Source organism: Lingula anatina, chromosome 9 (genome assembly GCF_051362555.1).
Source record: "Lingula anatina isolate TDL-2025a chromosome 9, LinAna3.0, whole genome shotgun sequence".
Lineage (NCBI taxonomy): Eukaryota > Metazoa > Brachiopoda > Lingulata > Lingulida > Lingulidae > Lingula > Lingula anatina.
The window spans coordinates 14,681,345-14,707,657 of record NC_141775.1 but is presented as its reverse complement, the minus strand read 5'-3'; the positions used below and the strand labels follow the sequence as shown (position 1 = coordinate 14,707,657).

Sequence of the window (26,313 nt, the reverse complement as noted above, 5' to 3'; positions counted from 1 at the left end):
TCACTTATCCTTGAATATATCTGGTCTGGTATGACTGTATCCGAACAACTTGTAGTCCATTTTATACACTTCATACAAGCCGTCTATCTGTTCCTTGGTTAGTTGTTTTAAATACCTGTCTGTTAGTCCCTTACTGGTTCGTTTGTAATAATCTGGATAATGGAGAGTGCTGGAGAAGTTGGCCCTGTGCAGCAGGTAAGGCAGGTCCATGTCGTAGGTCTCTAGTCGAATAACGATGTCGTAATCCACGGAGCAGACGCGGCACATCCTCCAGACGGGAGACCAGTGCGCCTCGTACCAGTTTGTTCTACATCTCGCCTGCTTGATGCACTGGTCGTGGTCAATGATGTACCGAACGAGGTGTGTAAATGTGACATTTTTGGATGTCAAGTTTGGCATTTTTAACCTTCCCCTTATCAATTGCACCATACCATCGGTGACACTTTGAAGAAAGTTAACCGTTTTGTTCTCGAAATGATCTCCTTCAAAAAGCATCCGGTATAAAGATATGATCCGTTCTATAGGATGCCGTACTGTCAGGATCTTGGTATAATTTGGCCTATTGAGGATTTCTGAAATTTGGTCTGCTGATCTTGACGAGAGAAAGTCAAACCTATAGAACCAGGATTCCTTTGCCGCCATCCGAGTCCAGTTGAATGCTCGTGTTACGTTCTGTGGTCTCTGCTTGAGTTCCGCCAAGATTCTCCGTAGGTTGGTGGAACCTGTCTTGGGGACTACGCAGTAAAGAAAGCGCGCCCTATCGTCATTAATCAGCCATGATATGTACCGTCCATCCATCCCCTTATAACTGGACGGCCGCTGTAGAACTTGGACCAGATCAGCCATGGGAAGCCTGCTGATGTTATGAGCCCTGCAGATCTCCTTGGCTACAGTTGCGCGGTGGACTAACACATCCCCATGGTCCTTTGACTTCATATCCCAGTATCCAATGCCGCTTGCTGTAAAATCAAGCATGAACAGGGTTTTAAAAACTTTCCTTACTTCCTGCATTATGTCATGGTTGCATAAAAACCATGATGACAGCCGAGGCCACTAGTTTAGGAAGAGGGGGTAAGGTGGCCCTACTCCCTGGAGGAGGAGACTTAGTACTCTTGACGGGTGGAAGAAGAGAAGCGTTTCCTTTTTAGAATATATAAAGCGGAGGAGGATGGAGGAGGAGGAGGATTAATATTTTCATGACTAGTGTATTTAATGAGAAGGAGAACAGTAGAATTTCATGTCTGGTATACTAATTGACGAGTAGGATTATTTTGTCTCGTGTATTTTATGTCTAGTGTATGCTAAAAGCAATATGAGCAGAAATGCTTAGAAAATTTGTTTTAGTCTAATTTAGCATTATTCAAAATATATTTAATTCGATGTTTTGATAATCTAGACATAAAAATTTACTTTTACTCGTTTTTCCATTTAATTAATCAATCGATGTGCATACCAAATCTTGACCAATAAATACCTGTACTCACTTGCTGACGAGCTGCTCGGTAACTTGGAGAGAAGGATCCACTGTGAAGTTATCCAGACAGATATCAACAACATCAGTAAACATGTGCTACTCCTGGCCATCACTGCTACCCTCCCACTCTCCATGTCTGGATATATATCATAGTGTTCTGGTGATCAAGAACTATACTTCCACCTACACAAATTTTTACGTTACATTTGACACGATTGTCTTAATAGTGTGTGTTACATTCAAGATTCTATTCGTAACCGTAATACTCCGACCTCTTATTTCTATAAGTAAAACCTTATCTGAGAGAGAGAGAAAGATAGAGTGAGTGTCATACCTTCATAGAGCTATGTTTCCACACGTTGTATTGAGCCCAATGTATCAATATACACACATATATATATATATACTGCACAGAACACATTCATAAATGCATATTTTGCCGACGGTAAGTTTTGTTAATTGGCCCAAGGACAAAAACAGTAAAAGGCAACGGCTGTTCGGCAATAAAACACAGCGCCTTCAGCAAAGTGTTTTTATACTTTTCAGAATTCAACTACCGTATAAAATGCTCAATAATATGTATAGAACAAAAATGTTTTACTGAAGAATAAAACAAAGCAGCCTGCCCATTTGGTACCTGTAGACAGCTACTTACAGGGGAGCTTCCATATTCCTGGTGGTCTAACTTTTGTTTGTGTGAACTGAGTACATGGGGGAAGACATGAAGCAGGAGACCGGAGCAGGCGGCGTTGAATCGGACCATTCTGAATGCCCTTTGCTCCTATGCTTGTTACTTTATCTGCTAGAAACTGCCATATAACGCTGTCAGATACCGTGACACCACCAATGAAACACATTTATTAGCAAGCATGGTCTCTATCATGGAATTAGAGACTTGGCGAAAAACCGACCTTATATTTATTGGTCTATCATTTCAAAATGCAGAAAATAAAAAATAAAGAATTTCGAACTGTTGATTTTCGACCATAAGGCACAGGTAAAATACGTTATACACGAGGCCTCGCCTTACCTAACTACTGGCCATTACCAGGAATTTTACTTATGGCCCATTTACACTGGACGGCGTCCTTTTCTCCGTCCCTTCTACGATCAAAAACATGGTGAAGACGCTCAACAGTCGCCCAAGCAATTATATTATGTTTTAGTGTAAATTCCTCTGCATCCCTTGTGCTTATTTTGAAGACTAAATCTAAATTTTACCTGTAAAGCTGCGAGAGATCTGTTCGTCCACTGAGGGACATACCTGCCTCCCCTTTGCGTCCCCTGAGCAACCTACGGAGTCCAGTGCCATGTTTGAGCGACCATGGAGCATCCTTATTGCGTTTGCTGAACCTTCATCGGCGATCAGTGGCGACCATTCTACATCTTTCGGCCTCCTGCTAGACCGATGGGCGTTGTTTGGGCGTCCTTCTACATATTCTGACTCTTTTACATTTTTTCATCAGTTCTAACATTGTCACCCTATAAGAACATGCCCAGAAAACTAAACAAATAGTAAGAAATGAACTTATTTTTCAAACTACAGTAATGCAAAGTCTGCATGGACTGATACTAAGTCAGATGATCACTGTTGTCCTTATAAGGAGGATGAACAGGCGCCGAAGACGAAAAAGGCTGCCTGCCACAACATAGAATGTTTTGATCCCTTTTCAAAAGACGCATTCCGCAAAATCATCGACAATAACTGCATCTTGAAAAAAAAGCAAATATCCGTTCTATAATAACTTCCAAAAACGGATCGGTTAGGAATTTTAGAAAAAAATACCAGTCGGAGGCTGGTATGAAACCGCTAGACTTCCTGTCTCTGGTAAAAAAAAATACCTTACCACGACCTCGTTTGAGAGTTATAAAAGTAATGTTAAACGTGCCGACACTGGCCAGTGATTCTGCAGTCAAAGAGATGCTTGTGCCTCCTTTCTACGACCACAGCGATGCGTGTGCGTCTTTTCTGCGACCACGGCGATGCTTGTGCCTCCTCTCTGCGTCCCTTGAGCGACCGTGCAGTGACCAACCTCCACTGCGTTCTTTGTGCGTTTGTTTGAACATTCTCAAACCTTTGCGGCGACCATGACGTCCTCGGCGATGCTTAAACATTCTTTGCGTGATCTTAACGATCACTGTGCGTGTTTTGAGCGTCCAACGGCGATCTAGCCACTTTCATGGTGGCACAAAGGACGCACAAAGATCACTGTCCAGTGTAAAGGGGGTTTACCAAATACAAAACCCCCTCATGTTGCATCATACTTTCCCTGTTAGCGTTTCCAAGTGAATGAAGGCATGACGAGAAAGACGGTTTAAATACTGCAAGGTGCTCGTGATCCGCGCTCGACTCCTCGTGACGCATGGTATCTTAGGCTCTGTTCTCACAACTTTTAGATCGATCTATCACCGCGGGGAGTCTCACTAGATTACTGTCAGATAATCCCCCTTAAGTGTCCGTCCCCGCCTACTACAAGCTTTAAGGGGTAATTAACTTTCGTGTCCGCCCGGCTGACAGCTATTTAGCGTGAACCCCCAGGGAGTTAGGTTGATCCAATGTAGGTCGATCTAATCTATGAGAATGGGGTGTAAGACTATGCGTGCAGTAGGAGTCAGCTCAATGCATTCGTTATGTTTTATTGGTTCAGTTCCCAATTTTCGAAGCTCAGATTGTGAGTAAAAGAGTCTGTCCGTGTAAGTTTCACGCGGCCCTTAAAGTCGGTATGTGATTACATGCTGCATCTTTATTTGATATCTGCGCAGTCGTAGCTGGACACATTCACTTCTTGTCATAAAGACAACCTCCTCTCCCAGGGCCCATGAAAGGTGAAGTTTGTTTTCGTATTTGACATTTTACTTCCAAATATTCCAGAGGGCGTAAATGTCGAAGCAAGCGGTTACTTGTACAGCATATTTTCATGTATGCAAAAAGAAATTAGATAAAAGGATTGTTCCTAAGGGTAGCTGAAGTGTAATTTACAAAAAGGAGAATATCATTTTTATTTTATTGTTGCATTTCCATTGAACTCATATCATGTTTCTGAAAGAATTAAATAAGTGATTTGTCTTGAGCATGGATGCATAAAAGCAATTCAAGAATGCGTCTTCACCAAAGGCTGATCCTCGTACATATATCACTTATATTATATACTGTATATTCATTACATTCATTCTGATATTGTTAATTAATCATTTATTTATTCATTCATTTATTTGTTTGTTAATTCATTTGAATATTTATGTATTTATTTTAAATTTTATTAATATCAGATGGACAAAACGATTGCAGTTATTATTAAAATCACAAGCATTGCCTCGATCTATAGTACAACGTTGTATTAAATAAAAACAATGAATACTATACAATAAAACAAAATTTTAATCTATTTCAACACATATTACGGTACATTAAACACTTACTCCTACCATAAAAGTAACAAAATTTAATCTAACTCAAACAAGATGTACAATTAATATTGACATATCCCTGAAATGTTCGCTATGCAGAATAATAAATTGGAAAGAAAATAATCTTTTTTAATTAACAGACGTTAATAACTATGTCTGCAGTTTGAGATATGGGTACGTCTTATTTCTAGAGACAAGAACACAACTGTGACTTAGAGTGATATATCCTGTATATCGGACTGTATGCTGGCAAAGTCAGAGTTATCGGAATCGTATTCGTCAGAATTCTCCTCCATTGCGATTGTGTTCACATCGGTCGCAACTGCTGCATCCACGTAGCTTTTCTTTGCATATTCATTATTTGCCATCACGACACACACACCTTCGGTCTGAGTTGTAATGTCTGCTCCAAAGTTGGCTGGGGTTTGAGTGCCCACAGTCGGATTCTCTATGTCGCTATTCAAAGAATCCTTTCTTTTTGTTAGACGCACGCGAACGTCCAGATCTACAATAAAAAGCAAGATGACAATGTTTTAAAACTCTGCTTCAAGTGCAGCATTAATGACCTGTGTGACAGGAATGGTAGTCCGCTATGTACAGGTGACATTTGTCTTAATTACTATCTCCAATACTCCCACTAACCCTAACCTGTACTTATCAAAGGGGACCACAGACTTCCATTTCTAGGACTACCATTCCTTTTCACACAGGCCTTCGTTACACACACACACACACACACACACACACACACACACACACACACCTGATCGGGAAATACAGATAGGATTTATACAAACATTTGATACATTCTACTGTGGAAGACATTCTACTAATACAGCAAACGCAATGGAATAATCAAAAGAGCAGTATTTAGCATAAAACGTAGAGTAGAACACATGGACTAATAAAGACATAAAAACACAGCCAAAAAGCGAGGACGTTTTCTTCGCAACAGGGATGACTACCAAGCCAGGGAACGCGATGTAGCCCCACCGGACAGTATCGTGCATAGTAACCGGCGTCTTTACCTCTCCGTCCGCTTGCTATGGATCAATAGCCCTATTCACTCAGTGAATAAATATATTAACAAACAAACAAACAATAAATAAATAAATAAATAAAGTGTCTTTTATCCTTATAGCGTAGGCTAATCATTGCGTATTTGTATGAAGAGGGACTATTGATAATGTAATGTGTATAAAACGGCACCGCATCTCCAGCGCTACCGTCCCTTGGCCCATATAACACAGGAGCTTGACAGCGCAGGCTCCACAGGGCCACGGTGATAGCGTATCCTCTGATCATGACACCGATTATTATGTACGATACTGAAGATGTTCATTTTACCTGGGCTAGCCAATGTTTGGCATGTATCGGATATCCCAAGGATAAGAAGCCCAGTTGATTGTGTTAGTTGAGCCACGCCCTCCCGGCATTGGGCCTCACTTTCAACGCAATTGGCCTCCTGCAGGAAACGATCGACTGACGATCCTCCAATCAAGCCCTTACCTTCGGAATGGTTTCCGGAATCCCGCGACCATGAATTTTTTTCTTTGTGAAAACCCATCTCTTTCACTTCAAGCGTGTTGATTTTCTTCTTGATAGCCTGTTTAACGTTTCTTTCTGGTTTTAATAAAATGATGTATAAACGTGGGAAAAACAGGCACATCAGTGACACTGTGGCGCTAAGATCGAGGACAAATGCCATAATGCACATACGCAGTGGAATATCTGTGGCCGTGGTGAAGAATATTGGGACAAAGGCCAACCATATGATACAAGTGGTGTACACAGTTAGTCCAATGTATCTAGATTCATTAAACGCTTCGGGAATTTTACGAGTCAAAATTGCGTACACTGTGCATATAATGAGCAGTATGATAGGGTAGATAAAGGCGATGATATACTCGTCTCCAACGTGCGCCAAACACACTAACATGTTCACTGATTTGGTTGGATATATGTATCGTGCCTCTGGTGGGCGAACTGCTAACCATAAGGCGTCGATCATTATTTGTATGAAGACTATGGCTCCACATATGATAAGCTGCGATCTTGGGCTGATGAACATCGGTCTTTTTGTGGTCCGCTTGCCAGCAGCGAAGATTCTTGCTATACGGTTGGTTTTGGTCAAAAGTGCTGAGTAACACAATGAAAAACAAAGGCCGATACCGAATTTTTGCAATCCGCAGATGACGCCTGATGGTTTGGCGATGATAATAAAAGTCATAAGATAACAAAGCAAGATCCCGGCCAAGAGAACAAAGCTCAGTTCTCGACTTGACGCCTTAACGATAGGTGTATCCCGGTGCCTCACGAACACGTAGATCACAAACAAAGTAAACAGGATCCCCCACACGGAGCACGTGACTGCACCAATGGCTACTCCGTTCTTGAAACTAAGGTGTACTTCAGGAAGAGGTGTGCACGCGTTGCGGAACACATTTGGCTCGGTTCCGTTGGGGCAGTCCTGGCACTTGTGTGGCGTGGGCAGATACTGGTGTTCCGTACAGGGTTGGCAGGTCCAGCAGCACTTGTCCAGGGCTATGTACCGCGTGGCCTCGAACTCACTGCACGGCTTGCTGCACTCGGACTTGGGGATGTCTGTGGAATTCATTTTGAATATCAGTTTGTCCGGTTCCATCTGGAAATTCAAAGATAATGAAGTGTGTCATCACATGTAATGCTATACCGGTACTGTACTGTGTCATTTATCTCCACTGTTTTCAACGTTTTTTTCCGCAATTTGTTCTCGTTTGAAATAAATGTTCTGCACTGTTGTTACTTATTGCTTCCAGTCGCGTTGCTTCTTATTATACATGTAGCTCCATATGGTAAGGGATAAAATAAAAATCAAAATAACGAATGTGCATCTAGAATAAAGGTATCGGGTAATGTAAGTATATCAGTCTACCCACCGTGAGTATTCCCTTGTCGTATTCACCAACGTTTTCCCAGGAAAAGTTTCCAGGAGAGCGCTGTCTGTACGCCTTTAGAATATATCTATTGGCGCCGTCGCCATTACTTTCAAAGTGGAATTCCTCTGCACCTGCTAGACCTTTGAGAAAATGGAAAATGAATATTTGCATATGATATCTCAATGTTGCTTGAGTGGGACAACAAAAAGGAAAACATATTAAAATAATAAAATATACTGCTTAATTATAAGAGACAGCTTACGTTATTTTACAGACCTAGAGCACCGGATGGAGGAGAAGCAGTGGTAGGAAGGTGTAGTAGAGTGCACAACCAAGGAAGGTCAAACTGTCTGTTGGAGGGGCAGGCTCTCGTGTGGACAGGGTATATAACTGGTCAGTATTAGATGGCACGTATGGATATGCACGGTCTTTGGTTTATATGTGGACTTTATAGTAGACGAGAAAAACTTTCGGTAGATTTTAAAATAATTTACGAATTTGTGCACCTGACACTTCTGGGTCTGCCTCCAGCACTTATCCCGTAAATATAGTGATCTATCACGTAATTATATTAAACACACACGCTATACAAAGAATAAATACTAACTTGTAAACTGCACATTTTTCAAATAGTAAAGAAGAGTTTCGCCTGAGATGGGATTCATTTCAGCGCATATCCCCCGCCGTCCGCCGCAGACTTCAGTGTGCATGTTCTGAAAAATCAATTCACGTATTTTACACCATTCATTGTGGATAATTCTCAGTCGTACCTGTATCATACTTGAGAAAACTACCGACCTTGTACGTGTTATTCATCTTGTGTCATTGTATATACATTTATATATATTCTTTTGTTATACAACATTACTCATACAAAATTTCCGTAACAAGATGTTTTGTTCATCCTTATTCATTTCTTCATTTCCGATAAGATGAATTTCCTGTGCTGAATAGCTTACTGCTGGTTCTCACCTTAAGTGCATGTGCAAACGCCATCACCGCGTCGCTGACAAACTGAAGACGAGGCTCAAATATGAAGTCCTTGCTGATCTTCTCTTGTCCTGTGCAATTTTTATAGTCTTTATTAAAATACGACAGTTGGGTAGATGGCAATTTGCATTTAAAATGCTGTTCCCAGAATTCGTTGAACCAAGGGTTTGTGTTCTGGTGATCTGGTTTTAGATTCCTGAAGTAATAGCTGAACCCTGTCACTGTGTGTGCGAGAGGATGCACGGTTATGGCGCCTTCTAGCTGAAAATATAAGATGGTCGTTTGTCGAAATGTAGTAGTTGAGTTTTAGTACTGGTATACTGTTATATAAGATATTTTTATCAAAAATATAAGTCTTCATACAGGAAAATAAAGTATAAAGCTGTGTTCAGCTAATTAAGAGGGTACCTGCGTCTTAATATATTTACGTTGTATGTGTTGAATCGAGTGTTACATAAATAATTTGTATGGAACATTTTACAATGTCTAAGACTAAACGCATCCTGTGTAATAGGCTAGATCTCCAAATGAATGCACGGTTTTTTACAGAATGTTACGCGTCATAATGACTATGTCAGCCTACACAAGGTAGAAAAAAATATACCTTTGTACTAGATGTATGTACTGCGAGGCATTGTGTACTAGTACAGGATGTGCAACGTCAAATTTTAAAGTAACTATCCTGGACAGAGTATACACTCAATCTTCATTTGCTTTAATGGCATGAGATGAACCAGGAAAATACAGGGAGAATGACGATAAGGTTGTATTTCGTTGGCACGTCATGTTTCAGCAATGCCAGCATGACCATCTGGGGTGGGGTGGGGGGGGGGGGGGGGGGGCATGTGTGTAACACCTGAGCGGTGGCCAGTATTCCACACAGGTCCTAAGTACAGACCACCAGTAAGAACCAAGCCATTGGGATCTCTGTGGAACACATGGTCAAACTCAACCCAGACCCAGGGGGGGACCAACATGTGGGGCACGGTTATAGCTGACATGGTGGGCATCTACTGTACAGACCTCCTCTCGAAAACCTCCGATATTGGCGAGTTGTGCCTCCTGCCAGCCGTCACTGCCTATCCACATGAAGTGGCTCGTCACGTTGTTCTCCTCCACAGCACGCATCAGCTTGATGACGTCAGGGTATTTGGCGAACACTATGACACCTGGAAGGTGAAGATAAACACCAGTATACAGAATGATATAATATCCATCTCTAGGTTCTGATACCGTCTTCTTATGAATATGTGTTCTTGGTTGCTGCACATGTGGCGCTTGGAACGATCATCTTCCCTTAGCAGCACTATAATATACACGTATGTACCATATCGCCTGCTGTTTCAACCTCCGTTAATCGTGCATTTCACACATTCAATCTTGGCAACCCTGACGATCATTAAGACCAACTATTACCATGGTTTACTTTACCTTTAGCATTCTTCTGCTTGGCGAGCGCTTTGATGGCGGCGTCATGTGTGGCTGGGTCAGTCTGGGAGAGCTGGTACGTGACCGCCGTACAAAGACTGTCCTCTTTGTTGATCAGTTCTCCTATGCGGACAAAGCCCTGGAACCCAAGTAACAGGAGATCAGTGTATGACTTAGGTGTGGATTTTCTTCTCATGTTTTAAACTGGGACTCTGTCCTTCTTATTTGTTTAGAAACGTGGCACTTGAAAGTTGAAATTTGGATCACTCACAAAGTTATCCTTTTCAAACGTGCTTTTGAAGAGAGCCCTTTGCATAATAAGGTATGAAAGCTGATGATTTTTATGATGACTATAATTTGTTCTCGATACTGCCCTGATCTCAAAACAATGGTTTCCAGTGCAATATCAATTAGTTGTACTAGTTTGCAAATGGTTACCTTGTTGTTGATTGCAATTGGAAACATTCCCTTTGTGCTGAGAGGGGAGGCTTACTTGTTAAATTATTTGTAAAAATTCATTAAAAGAAATGGAAACTTTTCCAACATTCATATACAGTTTCAATTAATTTCCGTGCAAACAATGTCATATTGGCTTTGTAAGCCAACCTGGAAGTGCCATTGGGAAACCTCCCCTCATAGCGGAGGGTGGTCCCGATCACACGTGACTACCCTCACAAAATTGCGGAAAAGTTTTTTTTTTTTTTTTTTTTTTTTTTAACTGAGTAGACTACAAAGACGCCTGTGATCAGGTTAACACCCGGCTCTTGCAAATATATCTTACCTTCAGTCCATAGTTTGTAGCGTCGTATATGATGCTGATGTATTTCCAATTTAGCTTCTTAATAATTTCTATCATGACTTCCGCCTGTGAGGCATCGGAAGGAATTGTGCGCAGGAAGTAAGGGTATCTCTCCTTGTTGCTGAGGTCCGGGCTTGTAGAGAAGTAGCTGATCTGGAGAACAAGTTAGAGGACATTGAACGGTACTAACTCTGTGATATTCAGGTGCTTTGGGATTTGACGCCGGTGTAACGTGACAGAGAGTCCCCCATAATAGAGAGTCCGCCTCCCATTCATTTGTACAGGTTAGCCTCGCCCTACATTTTGGTCCACTTAAGTCAGGCTAACCCTAACCATTATAACTGAATAGAAGGCAGACTTTCTGTTACACGTACCCACATTTTCACTACACCGGCAAACGACTAAACGACTCTTTCACGGTACTTTTCCAAATACCGGTATGACATAGGCAAACGATGGTAAACATATCTTGCTTTATTCATTGTATCGTATGCATCTGCATGGGTGGATGAAAATGTACAATAGGAATGCAATTATAAATAAGTATGAATTATATTAAATAGTGATATAGTTTGACTACTTGTAAGAAAAATACAAAACATATTTGGCAGAGCCCACGTGGCTCTACCTACTCAACTGCCAGTACACTTGCTGGTAATGGGTGCAGCACAGTCCCTTTTTTGGAAGACTAACCATAAATATTTGGCAAGGGCAAACATCTGTTCAGTCTTCTTACCAGTCATTGGTGTTATAAATTTATCCATTCTGGTAAGATGTTCAAAGTTACTATATTGGTTTTTTGTACACTGAAAAAAGATCATATCGGAGAACTGTATAAAGAGGGCACGACACTAGGAAATGAATTTCATCTTCTATTTCCCCAGAATTGGTTTTAGATTCTGCTTTGTTACACCAACACTGGGTCTTTATTACACAAACACATGGTCTTTATTTCCAATTGTCCACGTGGAACCTCTTTAATACTTTGGCTGCATTAAGAATATTTCCATATTTCCTTTTTCAGTTTTCATCCTGCTCTGCATTATGTTACCCTAGAGTGGCGTTATATTTGTCTTTGGCTTTTCATTTTCAGAATCTTCGACCAATTATAATTGCTGGCTGTTACCGTGCGATATGCATTGTACCGATTACCACGAATTAGTATGGCCCAAAGTCCCCTACCACTATTTTAAACGTACGATAAACATGTACTTTCAAGCCCCCCTCCCCCCCCCCCCCCCACACACACACACACACACACACACATGAATTATCTAATTAGATTTAAATGAAGTGGAGAATCTGGAAAGGTTGTACTAGCTGAGGCAGTAATGTGCTGCTCTATAGTGAACCTGTATCATCCCGCGGATCTAATTTTAAAATAAAATGTAGTACTTGTACCCGAATGCGTGAATCTATAGTGCATTGACGTCGATCATTCAAGATACAAGCCTCTTTGGGTACAGTTACGGGTATTTGACTGGATTTAGAAATGTGTGATATGTTTTAATAAAAGACAAAGGTGACACGTGCCTGTGGTATATAAAACAGCTTCAACAGATTGGCCACTTGAAGGGAGATGCTGCTCTCGGCGGCTCCTACCACTCCTATGATAGTGGTGTAGTCCGCAGTAGCATCCGGGTTATCCTTGCATTTATATAGCGAGCCACCCGGACCAATGTTGGATATGGACCCTAGAGTGAAGAAAGTACATGTGAAATAATACTGATTTTTTCAAAGAAAAACCATAATAAGTGTTATATATATATGTGTGTGTGTGTGTGTGTGTGTGTGTGTGTGTGTGCCGATTATTTTATCCAGTAAACCGCAGGCCATAGGCGGACCAAGAGGCTACTAGGTTGCTTCAGGTATCACTAAGTGGTGTCCTGATTGGACCTTCATTTGTTTTGCTTTCGTAAAACACTAAATAGTATAAAAACTGGCCTGGAAACAGACATGTTCAACGTGAAAACACCTTCTCTTTAACCGTGACTTAATTAATAACCTTCAGTCCATGCTTTAAAAATTTGATACTTACAAACCCTTACAGTATACCGTCACACCTAATTGGGCTTATCACCTACACTTTATGTCATTGTTGTTGTACATTGTACTTAACTTTGAAGTCGTGTGTACACTCGCATTGTGAAAATTGACGGTATACTAGATATATTACCATGGTTGACACTGGACCTCGACAATGGAGGGGTTTTCCAACCTCTTTGTCAGTTTTTTCTGGAAATTGTGTAGATTGGGATACTCTGGTCATGGGTAATTATAGTTAGAGAGCATTAGCAGGTTAAAGGGCGGGTTTAGGGGCCCAGTTTACGTCTCAAAGCAAAGGAAGAGAAGTCTGAACTACGGTCTACAGAACTACGGCAAAATACCCTATAACGTATTGTAATGCCAATCCGCCCCTCCCAATGAAGGTGGAATAAGGCTGTGGTGGCGACACTATCATTGCGTCCGATGTACTTTGCACTTCATAACCTACGTGTACTTGCTTTACATGTCATTATAGGCGTGAATGACATCATTTTGTACAACACTTACACAGAAATCCTAAGAAATGTGTATATGATAGAGAGACAGTAGAATATACATTAGTGGTCAAGATGAGATGGAGGCATCTTTAGAGGGCCCTGATCGATTTTTACATTCAGCGTAAAGGCCACCTATTCCAAGGATGTGTGTTTAAGAAGCCAATAATCAGACCAGCGATTGGTTTTGATGGCGACAGACACATTGACTGGTACTGAATGATCCCAATAACCGAGGGTGAGAGAGGCCGTTCCCACTCACCAGTAATGAATGGCATCATTTAGTTAAAGTGCATGCTCATTGTGGTCTCTTGATTTGATTTATCAATTAAGAATCTGTTGGTTATTCTTGTAGCTGTGCAGGCTGCACTTTGATACTCCTTTGTTACGATATGTGTAATAAGACGACTGCATAGCTTGGAGAACAACAGGCGGTGCCCTGGGGACTGGGACAGTTCTGCTTTAGTCCCCAAGTGCAGTCTAATTTTGAGGATGCAAAACTCAACATTGATCACATTTGACGGTCTCTGGTAAGAATAAACAAGAACATTACACTTTGATATTGTCCTGAGAGTGGTAGGTTTAACCACCGCACAATATTAAGTACGGACTTTTTCCATGTAACAATAGTAGAAACCCTAACCTGACACATCTGAATAAATTGAGTACTGAATCCTATTGAAAGGATAGCAAACAACACAGCTTTTGTCTGAAGTAAGTTAATACAGGTAAGCATACGTGTATACAAATCGTAGTCATTTAGTTTCTGTTTGGTTTGAAACTAGGCAAAACAAAACAGACAAAAATATATAACTACTTCAAACAAATTCAAGAAACCTTTCGCACATTATATATATATATATTTATTTTTTATTTATTTATTTACTAAAAACCACCTTTAAAAGATGAGTAAAGGAATATATATAATACAGAGATAATTGTACTTGATTAGTAGTATATAACGTAATACGAGTGTGCTGGGTTGCACTTTCTTAGTTGCTTGTTGTTTTGGCACTTCTGACTTGTCGATCCTTGAAATAACAAAAATAAAAAAATGACGTCAGAAAAGGGCGTTTTATTAAGATCTGATGTGGCGCATCAAATCTGTATTCAGCGACATCGCTTTATTTCTCAACTTTGGCAAGGGGCCAAGCTTGCTTCTCTGAGCCTCATTACGCATCATGTCTCCCTGTTTGGACATAGTCTATGATTGAATCCGTCACTGGTGAGCAGTGGAGGGTCGCGCACCTTATCTCCGCCATTGAACACTTAATACCGCATTACATGATGACTTTCCTGCTCTGTATCCTAACTTTTTCTGAACATAGAACTGTTTGTGTCTTTATTTGTTGTCCACATCGATGATTTAGACGCTCTCACAATGGGCAAACAAAATAGTTTCACATTCTGTAGACTGCCATACAATGGCCATTCACATCAATCAATTTGTAGCGCTTTAACGTCATCCGCAAGCGTCTTCGTGCCGGAGATCGGGATTAATTCTCGTCCTGTCAATGTACGTCTTCCTAGTAACTCCACATATTAACTGAGAAAACCGCCATAAACTATCTGCTAATAAGACATCTAATTATAACCTTTATCTTTCCTAAATATATCAATTCATCAATTTCCCATAGGCTACTTTCCCATGTGGACAAGCTGCCCGGTCAGTAATCCAATTATTTTCCTTATTCAGGCTAACTCGATTTGTGCGTTTTCCTTTTGAAAATGCTTGTTATATATATCTTACTCGAAAATTGGATGTCTCTCTCTCTCTCTCTCTCTCTCTCTCTCTCTCTCTCTCTCTCTGTGTGTGTGTGTGTGTGTGTGTGTGTGTGTGTTGATATATATCGTTTGTATATGTGGGTGGGGTGATCAGTATGGACACCTAGATTTTTCAGGTGCTGTAGCATGCACACGTACTATTAGTTGATCACGTGTGTGTGCCCAAGCCTCTTCATACTGCAACTCAAGGTGAATTGATAACTCGCACCAGGAATGAAGCAATAACGAACGGAAATCTTATGATCTAAATGTCAGTGAAATAAAACTAGTTAAAACGTGGCTATCAGGATCATATAGAAATTGTTGACATGACAGATGGCCTTTTAAAACTCTTATATCGCTTCGTTTAACTTTTTGTCGGCTTTAAATACAGACAAAAGACTAAAAACGACAATCATTTTGTATGATCATCTCCTTAAGACGGTGAGTAAAAAGAACGTATTTTTTATAAAGATTGGAATGCGAATCTGCTGCCCCAAAGCCCCCCGAGGTAAAAAACATTGGGAAAACCTCGTTAATGCTCTGCAGCCTAATCCAGTTAGTATTGATCACGTCATTCACATTTATGATAACAGCAGATAATTTATTGGATTTTAACTCAGACAAAGCATAAGTCCAAAAAGATCGAGCTCATGTTTTCTCATAAACATAGTACTGTTTGTGTCTTTATTTGTTTATTCCTCGTCCGTTCGCTCCCTCCCTCCATCCCTGCCATTGTTATCAGTGAGCAGAACTGTAGCTCCTCCAAATTTCAAAAGTCACCTAACCTGCTGATTTGCTTTATTACAAAGCTGTCAGAATGTCTGTATATCACCATCATCATACATACCACATCGTACACAGGCGTGCGAGCACACGCGTATATACCCACACTCACACACGTGCACACACGAGCAACACCTGATGGACGCACACAAACTCACACACAGTTTGCTTTACTAGTCAAACATATTGTGACACATACCAAAACAAGTATATCACATGCTTCATAAAGAAATTCTTGCCGGTAATGAATATTCCATACTTATAAGTAAAACTTCTCTTATATAGTCATATTCAATTTATAATAAAAGAACAAACCTTTCATCGACAACTTCAGCACTTTTATAAACTATTTTGAAAACTTTAAAATTTAATTTTTTCTTCATTTCTTTACTCGGCTTGTCCCTTGAAACATCTTAAGGGTGGTTTTATATGACGCCCAGCTATATACATGTAAGAGAAATCTCTAAAAGAGAAACCCAAGAATCACGTTGAAAAGGCATTTATTTTGAATGGTGAAGACATGAGGGAATCTCAGACAAATACCGCGTGTACAGGAAAACTTACTTTTCTCGTCCCGTGCCCAGGTGTCCCTATGATGACTGATGACTGCAGTGATAGAGGAGGACACTGCTGATGTTAATGAAGTGCTTATCTGGGGTGTTAACATGGAACCCAGGGAGATCCTCTTCCACATCAGAGGGACGTGACATTTACTATGATTAAGTAAGTCTGCGTGAGACTTTAGATCAAGCCCTTAAGCGTAAAATAACCCCTCCCCCTCATAAAGAAGAAGGATTATCGTAACCCAAGCTGATTTCACCCTTATTTTTATCGGTAAAACGCTACGCTCTATTTCGTTTTACTTGTTTTGTGAGAATAACGTCATATAGGTTTCGAGTACACGGGCAAAAACTGGTTTAAGTCGGTAACGCTAACGTATGCCTAGCGTATAGGTAACGTAATTTAAACGTATCTCTAACGATGTAAACGTATGTCTGGCGTTTCCTATGCGTCTATAAGCTGAGGCTAAACGCATTTAGCGTTTATCTGAGGAATGGAAAAAGTATCCACTGCGTTTTGTCATCTGTGGTATAGATTAACAGCTCCATTTCCACACAGCTGCTCCAGATAGAGAGGATGGAAGTAGCTGTTTCTAACACCTGTTGGATCTGATCCAGTTGGTAGTCAACAAAACAGAACAACAAAACAGAACAACCGCTACGCTATTCATGCGAAACTATATGTTACTCATATGCGTACGTGCGGTACTCATGCATATATGCTCATTTGCGGTACTTGTACACCAACATATATACATACTCATACGTTGATATACGCTTCATTTACAATGTCGCTTGTGGTCGTACTCATACACATTCTTACACAAGTTATACGGTTCAAATACGCTACCCATACGCTATTTGTATTCTGCTTATATATTTACGTTTTTAACAAATTTACGTTAACAAATTTTTAGTTTTTAAACATATTGAAACTTTTATTAACAATAAAAACAAACAATGCCAATCCTTGTCACAAAGCTAAACAACCCAGAAAGATGACTAATTATGACTATATATATGGATTAGAACCACAAGCCATATCATACAAAATTTTCTCCCCTTTTTTTCGCCGCGCTTAGCACCAGACAAGATCACCTCTCACGTTCCATGTATCTATACATTTAGAAGTGCGCAGCACACGTATACATGGTAGATCAGCTCGTTTCACACAGAATTTAGAATACTTGAACAAATTATATAGTTATTTCTTTTTTTAATTATAAGTTTCCCCTCTGATATTTTGTCTAACAGTCTCATGTCTGCTCCGTATCTTAATCACTGAACGAGATTTACTAGAACACCTTGGGTGACCTTGTATAGGGGGATATTTACCCGTAGACATGCCTAATTATAAAATGAATAATAAATCCAGTGTGTTAAAAGAAAATCACCGACGAAGAACACAGCTGGTGAAATAATTTAATGTTCAAAGCAGTATGGCATTTAAATGGTACTACCTTTGGAAGTGTAAACATTATTTATAGTGCCGAGATAGCAGTATTCAAAGCTTACCCCCGTGGTGCAAAGACTGGGTGACATTTAGATGGCTTCATCTCCCCACCAAATAACACACGTAACTTACGTTAGTTGGCTATGACTTAAAAAGAGGAGAAAGTACACTAGACCAGCAGGTCTGTGGTTTATACTACATACTCCGGATTATGAGAAACTGAGTAAGATGTTTTAGTTAGGTGTATGCCTTAGTATATCACGGACTACGTCAATAGGCACCTACGACATGCTGGATTTCTGTAATACACTTTGTGAATACAATCAGATCGATTTGATGTGAAAGCTGTTTTTGAAATAAGGGGAAGTTTTATCTGCTGGGTCGAGTGTTCATCGTGACTGTTGTTCACATGACCAACGGGTGTCATGTGCTTTCACAAGATAAATAATTTAAAGGCGGTCATAAATCTGACCATTTATACTGTATTTGATGTCAATTAATGTGCCATATGAATGTATTTTCATTTAAGTGGGCTGATACTAGAATTTTAAACTGAATTTTGTTTTGAAGCGGGTTACTTTGGTTAACTTAGAAACCACCCAAAAGCTCCCATGTCCATCCCTAGATAACAGGCTTTTCTTCATCCTGTCCCACACTTAGGCCACACTTTTTTAATTTTATGGATGACATCCTGCGCGCGCACCGATTTTCGTCCGTTCTCCAAAAAAAAAAAAAAATCCCCCCCCCCTCCAAGGAAGTCGGTTGTCGCGAACGTCGTTATTGAATTTGCGGGAAAATGCAATCGGCAATCCTCGGCTAATTCCGCAAGCTCCATGCTGTCATTGGCGCCTGCGGAGACATCCGAGTAGTTCCGAGTGCGGAAAATGAGCTTTCTGCGCATGCGTATTTTCACCACGTGGAAATATGGCCGCTTTGCCGTCAAATTCATCTCTAGCATTAATTTCAAAATACACGACAATTAAAGTCATAAAGAGAACGGGGGCCGTCGTTTTGGATTGGTTTGCCATTGATATTGGACATGGAGATATCACCTTTTTACAATTATACGAAAGGCTGGCCGCGGCCAGCGATCATCGCCCGGAAAATTTCAGTGACAATCTGTCCAAAGCAGCACATAGGCTTAGGCCTACCAGGTTTTTTTTTGTAGTGAAGAAAGGGTCGACAAGAGCGTCGTGGTATTTGGTGGACTGAAGGTCGGACAGGCCACCCGATAGTTGGCTGCTACGTGTGAGTCGAAGTAGACAAAATGGCATCGACCGACATTACCTTTTTTAGATTTGGTAGTAGGAAGCATAGGCCTATCTTTGCTTCATTCTTTAACAATTCTGTGAAGTGTTCACAATGCTTAAATTTTCTGAGAGTACAAATAAAGACACGCTGTTTATTTGATATTTGTTTTATTGATTGCTATACCAACAGAATGCATGAAATAACCTTAAATAGATTTGGTAATATGCAGCATATATATATTCATGACTTTTTACCTTTCTACGAAGTAGTCCCTATTAACAATGCTTTAATATTTTGAGAGCATGGATAAAGACATGTTGTTAGTTTGATACGTGTTTCTGTGGTAAATTAGTGTTTCCAGCTGTGTACTGAAAACATACCTTTTCTTAAGCAGTTTTTTTTTTTTTTTGGACTGTTTTTTTTTTTTTTTTTTTTTTTTGCACCGCTCGCACCGATTTTGGGGTCCCCAGAGGATGTCATCCATAAAAATAAAAAAGCGTGGCCTTATGAACAAATAAATATAGAAAGATAAAACATGTGTTGAAATATTGTGTTCCAATAGCACCTGGTGAAAATGTAAATATGATGATTGTGTCTGTGCATGAAACAAAGTTCGTTGCAGGCAGACCAAGACAGGCAATCCTGAACATTTCCATGTTCTCTTAATGTTCTGGTCACGACTCCAGTTGCAACAAAGACTCTGCAGCTGGCTTCATGTAGCTTTTTTCTTTTCAATGACGTCGGGGGGTATTCATGCACCAGTTGTGAAGATAATGTGATTCTTTTTTCAAGGCAATCTCTACCGGGCATATTTTACGCACCGATATCTCATACCTACTGTCAAACAATGGCAGTTAGAGCATAAGGTGGTTCACTGGACCATGTCTACAGACCTCAGGAGACACTGATGTTTACGGACAGCAGACACCTCCTTGTCTGAACAGGCGCCATTTGGCGACCTCCAGCAGTTTTTCTTACACGAGGTTCCAATGCCAATAATGCATAGATTCATGATGCTGTACCTTGAGGTCGAGAACTTCTCAGTTAATTGCTCTAACATGAAGTGTAGGACTATTGGCAGTTGGTTCAAGAAGAACAGACCAAGTTTACCAGGCAATATAAATCTAACAATTATTCAGGAGTCGAGAACGATTTTAAGCACATGTAGCACTAAAACGGTTAAGCTATACTTAGTTGGACTTGACGTTCTGTGTACCTGATATAATGTGTCTAACACAGTGTTATCAGTTGTTATGTCCATAGGGAATATCAAAATGTGTTTCATCCTAAATAGCCAGGACTACAGCGCTAGAGTGTAATCTTTATCGCCGTTAATGTTGTTACGAGGTTCAGATTATAAACGGTGCATTTGAATATGTTTTGGGGAAAATGGAACAGATGTAGATTGCAGTGCGTACTTTGTATGGCATTTTAATGTACCTTGCAAAGTAATTAAACATTTCGAAATATATACGCTTTAAACCAAACACACACATACAGAGAGAGAGAGAGAGAGAGAGAGCTACGGATCATTGCACAACTTAGTAATGGGAAATAAATATCAGTAGGAAAAGGAAATAAGACTGTATAGTTGTGTACCATACGTGTGTCGATTCAAGTGTCACTGTTCCAATAATAAAGACACGCCATGTGTGGTTTTGTGTGCGGTCTCAGATAGATCATGACAAAATGCCAAATTTATCTGTTTATCTTAATAGCAGCTGACTGAATTATATTCAGATGTATTGATAAATACTCAGATCCTACTAGATCCCAAACGTGAGCAATACACACCAGAATGGATTAGATAATCTAGTAAATAAAACCTGAAACGAATTTCTTTTGAACAAGGAACGCAGCTTGCTGACGTTAATGGCACCATATGCTCTCTGGGTGTAGAAGGCAGAGGTTCACATTCCAGTGAGATGAAGCCGTAAACAAGAACATGCCATAACATTGCCTTAAAACAAACAACAGAACCTGTGTGGGGTAGCCACTCGTGACATTTACTGAAACTAGTGTTGTGTTTCTCAAAGCTAAGCGTGAAATTTAAGTCGTAGTTCACATATCGTATCAGCTATTTAACTAAAAGGGTCCCTGTGTAAAATTTCCGAGCGAAAAAGTAATCTTAAGTGAAAGTTCTGGGGTAAAGGATATTTTTGGTCCTCTTTCTGACACTAGGCAACTCTTTAACAATCTGACGAGAGAAAAAAACCACTGAACCTTCACTTAACCGCGGGTTTCAAAACTGTGTCAAGCTGGAGGACAAGATGGTACTACTCTTCCTTAAATACGTTCTACAAGGCATGCATTATGTGCTTTTACTGTAAGTAAAAAACGTGTGAGCCCCCCTCCCCCCTTGCCCATAGAGTCCCTCCGACGGGAGACGGTTGCCAGCGGCCAGCTCTCCTGCTGCGTTCATAAACAACTACGGAGTCCGCTGTAAAATAAGCGCACATTCACTCACACACACACACACACACACACACACACACACTAGTGCGCCACTCACAGCCTTCGGTAGTAAACCAGAACTCCTGAAAGACCTTTCACTAAGCTTCAGAAAGAAATAGGTTTATCACCATAGCACACGATACTGCGTGCGTGTGGACATTTACGCAAAATTTCATCTTAAAATCTCGTTTCATTTTCATGCTCCAAGCTCCGTTTATTAGAGGTACATGTAAGATCTCCACCAGTATGGCGCCTATCAGCTGAACATGTGCACAGTATGTAAATACGACAATGGGGTTTAGGTTGTATCAACTGTCTTTTTATATCAACTGATGTGGTAGCATTATGCCGCTGAGAATTGTGTGCCAAATATTTAGTACGGCGTTCCACCGAGCGTTCAACAACATATTATTCAAAAATCTTTCAAACAGAAGTGATTGTGACTATGTATACAGTAATGCAGGTTAACGCAGTGGACCGGGATTGACGCTTGTCTCATTTGTTTCCATTAAGAGCAATTGTTACGACCGTTACAACGCATACATCAGCTGTAATACGGTAACACGGGGGAAATATGTAATGATGTAGTTAATCTGTGGTAAACCATGTCCATTTAAGTCCATTGTCAGAAGGTAGCCGTACATGTATGATGCATTAACTTGTCTTTTTCCTTCAAACACCTGCATGGCATTAAGAGGTAACATAGCAAACGTTAAAACCTATAGCACATTAATTTCATGTTTATCTCTCTAACATAGCAATGCTATAAAGTTACATTATGGCAACGTTAAAAAAACAGGAATCTCATGTCAACTGCTATCTTCCTCACTCAGGCACGTGTACACCTATCCTGTGTCATACAGCGCAACTTTTCTACGCATGCGTTATGAAACTAGGTAGCTCAAACAGCTTCGGGGTAATAAAGGCTATCATTTATCCTACCCAATATTATTTAAGGCATTTAATAGACCTGACAAAGAGACTTTCTTCAGTTTATGATTTATATCCTTTATAGCTGAAGCTTTTTTAGATAAATGCATTTTTTAAATTTTTTTTTAAAACTTGTATCTAAAAAAACTTCACGCACTCATTGTTCACACTCATTGCCTCGCTTTTAAGAAATCGAAACTGACAGCCAAAACGCAAAATCGAAATGAAAACGTTATATCGGCTACTTTTTGTCGAGAGGGGGTGTCCATACACAACTATGAAATAAATTAAACCATATTAAGTCATTTTATTGTTCTCGTAGTTTCAATACTGTTGAGATGAAGACAAACACACAATACAAAAGCAAAAGTGAAGGGGTACAGCTTAAAACGCATATATTTCGAAAGTTTATGTCAGCTCCATGCCCGTAGTCAGTCAAAAAGACAACCCAGTTTACTTGAACACCTTGCTCTTAAGCCAATGTTAATTAGGAGTTAGCCTCAGGCCTCAGATATCAGGTGTACCTTAAAAGAGGGTTTTTTGTTCATTATATACGGATTAAATGACCCCAAACCCTCTACCCATTTAATTAACAAATCTACACCGTTACACCTCCCCTAATAAACTTTCTACAGGGCGGAACAAGCACCTTGTGACAGCTTATTTTAAGACAAATGTGCCAACAAGCATGACAGCCTAGATAACAGTGTTAGAATAAACCCAACAGAGCCACACCACATGTAGATACACCTATATACTGACAACCTAGATTACAGTGTTAGTATACAACCAACAGGGCCATACCACATGTAGATACACCTATATACTGACAACATAGATTACAGTGTTAGCATAAACCCAACAGAGCCATACCACATGTAGATACACCTATATACTGACAACTTAGATTACAGTGTTAGTATAAACCTAACAGAGCCATACCACATGTAGATACACATATATACTGACAACTTTGATTACAGTGCTAGTATTTACCCAACAGAGCCATACCACATGTAGATACACCTATATACTGACAACCTAGATTTCAGTGTTAGTATAAACCCAACAGGGCCATACCACATGTAGATACACCTATATACTGACAACTTAGATTACGGTGTTAGTATAAACCTAACAGAACCATACCACATGTAGGTACACCTATATACTGACAACTTTGATTACAGTGTTAGTATAAACCTAACAGAGCCATACCACATGTAGGTACACCTACCCTCACAATCTTGATTACAGTGTTAGTATAAACCCAACAGAGTCATACCTCAAGATGGTAAACCTATATACTGACAACCTAGATAACATTTGTAGCATAAACCTTACAGAGCCATACCACATGTAGGTACACCTACCCTGACAACCTTGATTACAGTGTTAGTATAAACCTAACAGAGCCATACCACAAATAGGTAAACCTATATACTGACAACTTAGATTACAGTGTAAGTATAAACCTTACAGAGCCATACCACATGTAGGTACACCTACCCTGACAACCTTGATTACAGTTAACAAGTCATTACCAACTACCCCGTGAACATTGCTTTTTATGTTTGCATCATAAATAGCAGAGAGACCTTTTCAACGAGGAGTAATACATGTATATAATGTAAACCTCTGGTATGAGAGAACCATTAGGATCATCTCCTATATTATTATATGAGCAGGTACTTGAGTAAAGATAGCCCTATTTACCCAAAACCAAAGCCTGTAGTTGGGGTTTATTTCGATCGAAACTGAAGTCACATTTTGATCTCTACTCGAAAACAACAAATGCTAGCCTGTTGATATTAGAATAGCATATGTAACTGCCAGTCTAAAGCGAAAGCCACATCCCATTTCACGTGAAACAGGCCATTTTCTTGAAGTTGGTATTTCTGGTGATTTTTTAAATCATTTTGGTCAAAACACAAAAACCCGACTAGTTGAGATGAACAAGATCTCACGGACGGTCAAAATTTCGTACTCATTGTGCATAACTGTGACCCCATGCTGTCAAGCCTTGGCGCAGGGTGGGCTGAGGCTGACAAAGGACCTGTTTGGCCTGAAATGTCTACATTTCATTCCCAGTGCTTGGGGATGGCCCAGACCCCAGCGATTCCCCAATCTCTTGCCCGTCGACTGTTCCATCACGTGTACGTACATCTTTACACTTATAGATCATCATTATCACCATCATCATTGGGTGCCATTCTGTCTCAGCAGGTTGGCTGTCATGGATCGCCATGCCTCTCGATCTTGTGATAAAACCATAGCTCTAAGAGGTTTCATAAGGGTGCAATAGGCAGACAAGTTCATTCTGTAGATGTTCCACTGCAAAAGGAAATCTTTAGCAACTCTTGCACGTTGATATCATTGTCAACTTGTAGAATGTCTCCATGGGCCTATCCCACAGAAGAATGACAACTGAATCGGGATTTTATTCATGTAGTATAACCTGGACAGATCACCATTATTATTATCACTTAATTTTACCCAATTTTAATGTATTTTACCCCATAAAATAATCATAATTATTAATTTTAATGAGTGCATTTTTTTTTTTTTGCAACACAATTAAAGAAGAAATTTCATCCAATACAGAATGATGATTGTCTCAGAATTGCTAAATTTTGACAGCAGCAGGCGTGGTTGAAACTTTGGCATCTTAAAAGGGGATGTTCCCTAACTTCTTTCAGTATACATACACGTAGGCAGACATAGTCGCGGTTACATGTACATACAGGGTTGCTACTTAATATGGAATATTTTTTATCATTGTTATTTTTGAGTGCAGATTAATTTTTTTTTTTTGGCTTGAGTCATTAAAAAAGTATGCCACTGAGTGATAAAAACATCCAGTCTTCTGTTGTGAGATATTTTGGTCAATAATATCAAATCTGACATAAGATGCCATCCAAAAGAAAGGGACACCCCCAGAAAACCATATCAACAGTTTGATGTCAGTATAAACTTTAAGATAAGATATTAAAGAAAATGATAGCCTCCAGACAGTGATATGTTACACAGTCAAAGATCTCACTACAGTAAATCATGAAAAGTCAGTAATTGCGGGTATGACCTGAAGCAGCCACTTGCAGCGCCCTCATCCTACATGGCATACCCTGTGACACGTTTTTTAGAGGTTTGGATGGGGATATCATTCAACGCAGTGATATTTGCCTGTCGCAGTTCATCACTATTTACCGACCGATGACCATAGCTATTAATTATGTGAGTTACTTCCGCCCAAAGATTTTCAATTGGGTTCATATCTGGAGAGTTTGCAGGCCAGGGCAGTTGCTGAACTCGTTGGTTTTGAAGAAAACCAGTGATTCTGCGGCCTCGATGTGGAGTTGCGCAGTCGTCTTGGTACACAAAGGTGTTCCTGAAGATGACTCTTACCAATCGAAGCATTGTTTGCTGTAGAATGTCTATGTAAGAATCCTGGATGAGGTTGCCTCCTAGAAAAACCAACTGGTTCTGGGCACCGACATGAAATGCTCCCCAAACAGAGACGTTACCATCCCCTGCTTGCACCCTAGGCAGTACACAATC

General features: G+C 40.1%; 2 protein-coding genes across 2 annotated transcripts in view; both read right to left on the bottom strand.

The window, feature by feature from the left end:
- On the bottom strand, positions 1-2,786 carry LOC106160300 (carbohydrate sulfotransferase 11-like). The gene is made up of 3 exons (XM_086995625.1): positions 2,696-2,786; positions 1,485-1,610; positions 1-959 (listed from the first exon to the last, which is right to left on the bottom strand). Exons 1-3 carry the CDS (start codon positions 2,784-2,786, stop codon positions 1-3), a joined length of 1,176 nt encoding a protein of 391 aa, XP_086851751.1.
- A 2,049-nt stretch (positions 2,787-4,835) lies between these two features.
- The window catches only part of LOC106151107 (metabotropic glutamate receptor 2), a 33,798-nt gene continuing 12,320 nt past the window's right edge, over positions 4,836-26,313 (bottom strand). Inside the window, exons 2-10 of the mRNA XM_086995921.1 lie at positions 12,551-12,711; positions 11,000-11,170; positions 10,222-10,357; positions 9,814-9,959; positions 8,773-9,051; positions 8,408-8,513; positions 7,801-7,940; positions 6,392-7,526; positions 4,836-5,387 (exon numbers count right to left, since the gene is read on the bottom strand). Coding sequence (XP_086852047.1) covers positions 5,095-5,387; positions 6,392-7,526; positions 7,801-7,940; positions 8,408-8,513; positions 8,773-9,051; positions 9,814-9,959; positions 10,222-10,357; positions 11,000-11,170; positions 12,551-12,711 — 2,567 coding nt within the window. The 3' untranslated portion in view covers positions 4,836-5,094. The remainder of the gene's footprint in view (positions 5,388-6,391; positions 7,527-7,800; positions 7,941-8,407; positions 8,514-8,772; positions 9,052-9,813; positions 9,960-10,221; positions 10,358-10,999; positions 11,171-12,550; positions 12,712-26,313) is intronic.

Bases quoted from the DNA above. Each gene is read 5' to 3' on its own strand.
- LOC106160300 (XM_086995625.1), bottom strand. From the start codon at position 2,786: ATGGCACTGGACTCCGTAGGTTGCTCAGGGGACGCAAAGGGGAGGCAG. The intron at 1,611-2,695 runs GTAAAATTTAGA...ATATATATCCAG, and splicing joins GATCTCTCGCAGCTTTACAG to ACATGGAGAGTGGGAGGGTA. The intron at 960-1,484 runs GTGAGTACAGGT...TTGATTTTACAG, and splicing joins ACCGAGCAGCTCGTCAGCAA to CAAGCGGCATTGGATACTGG.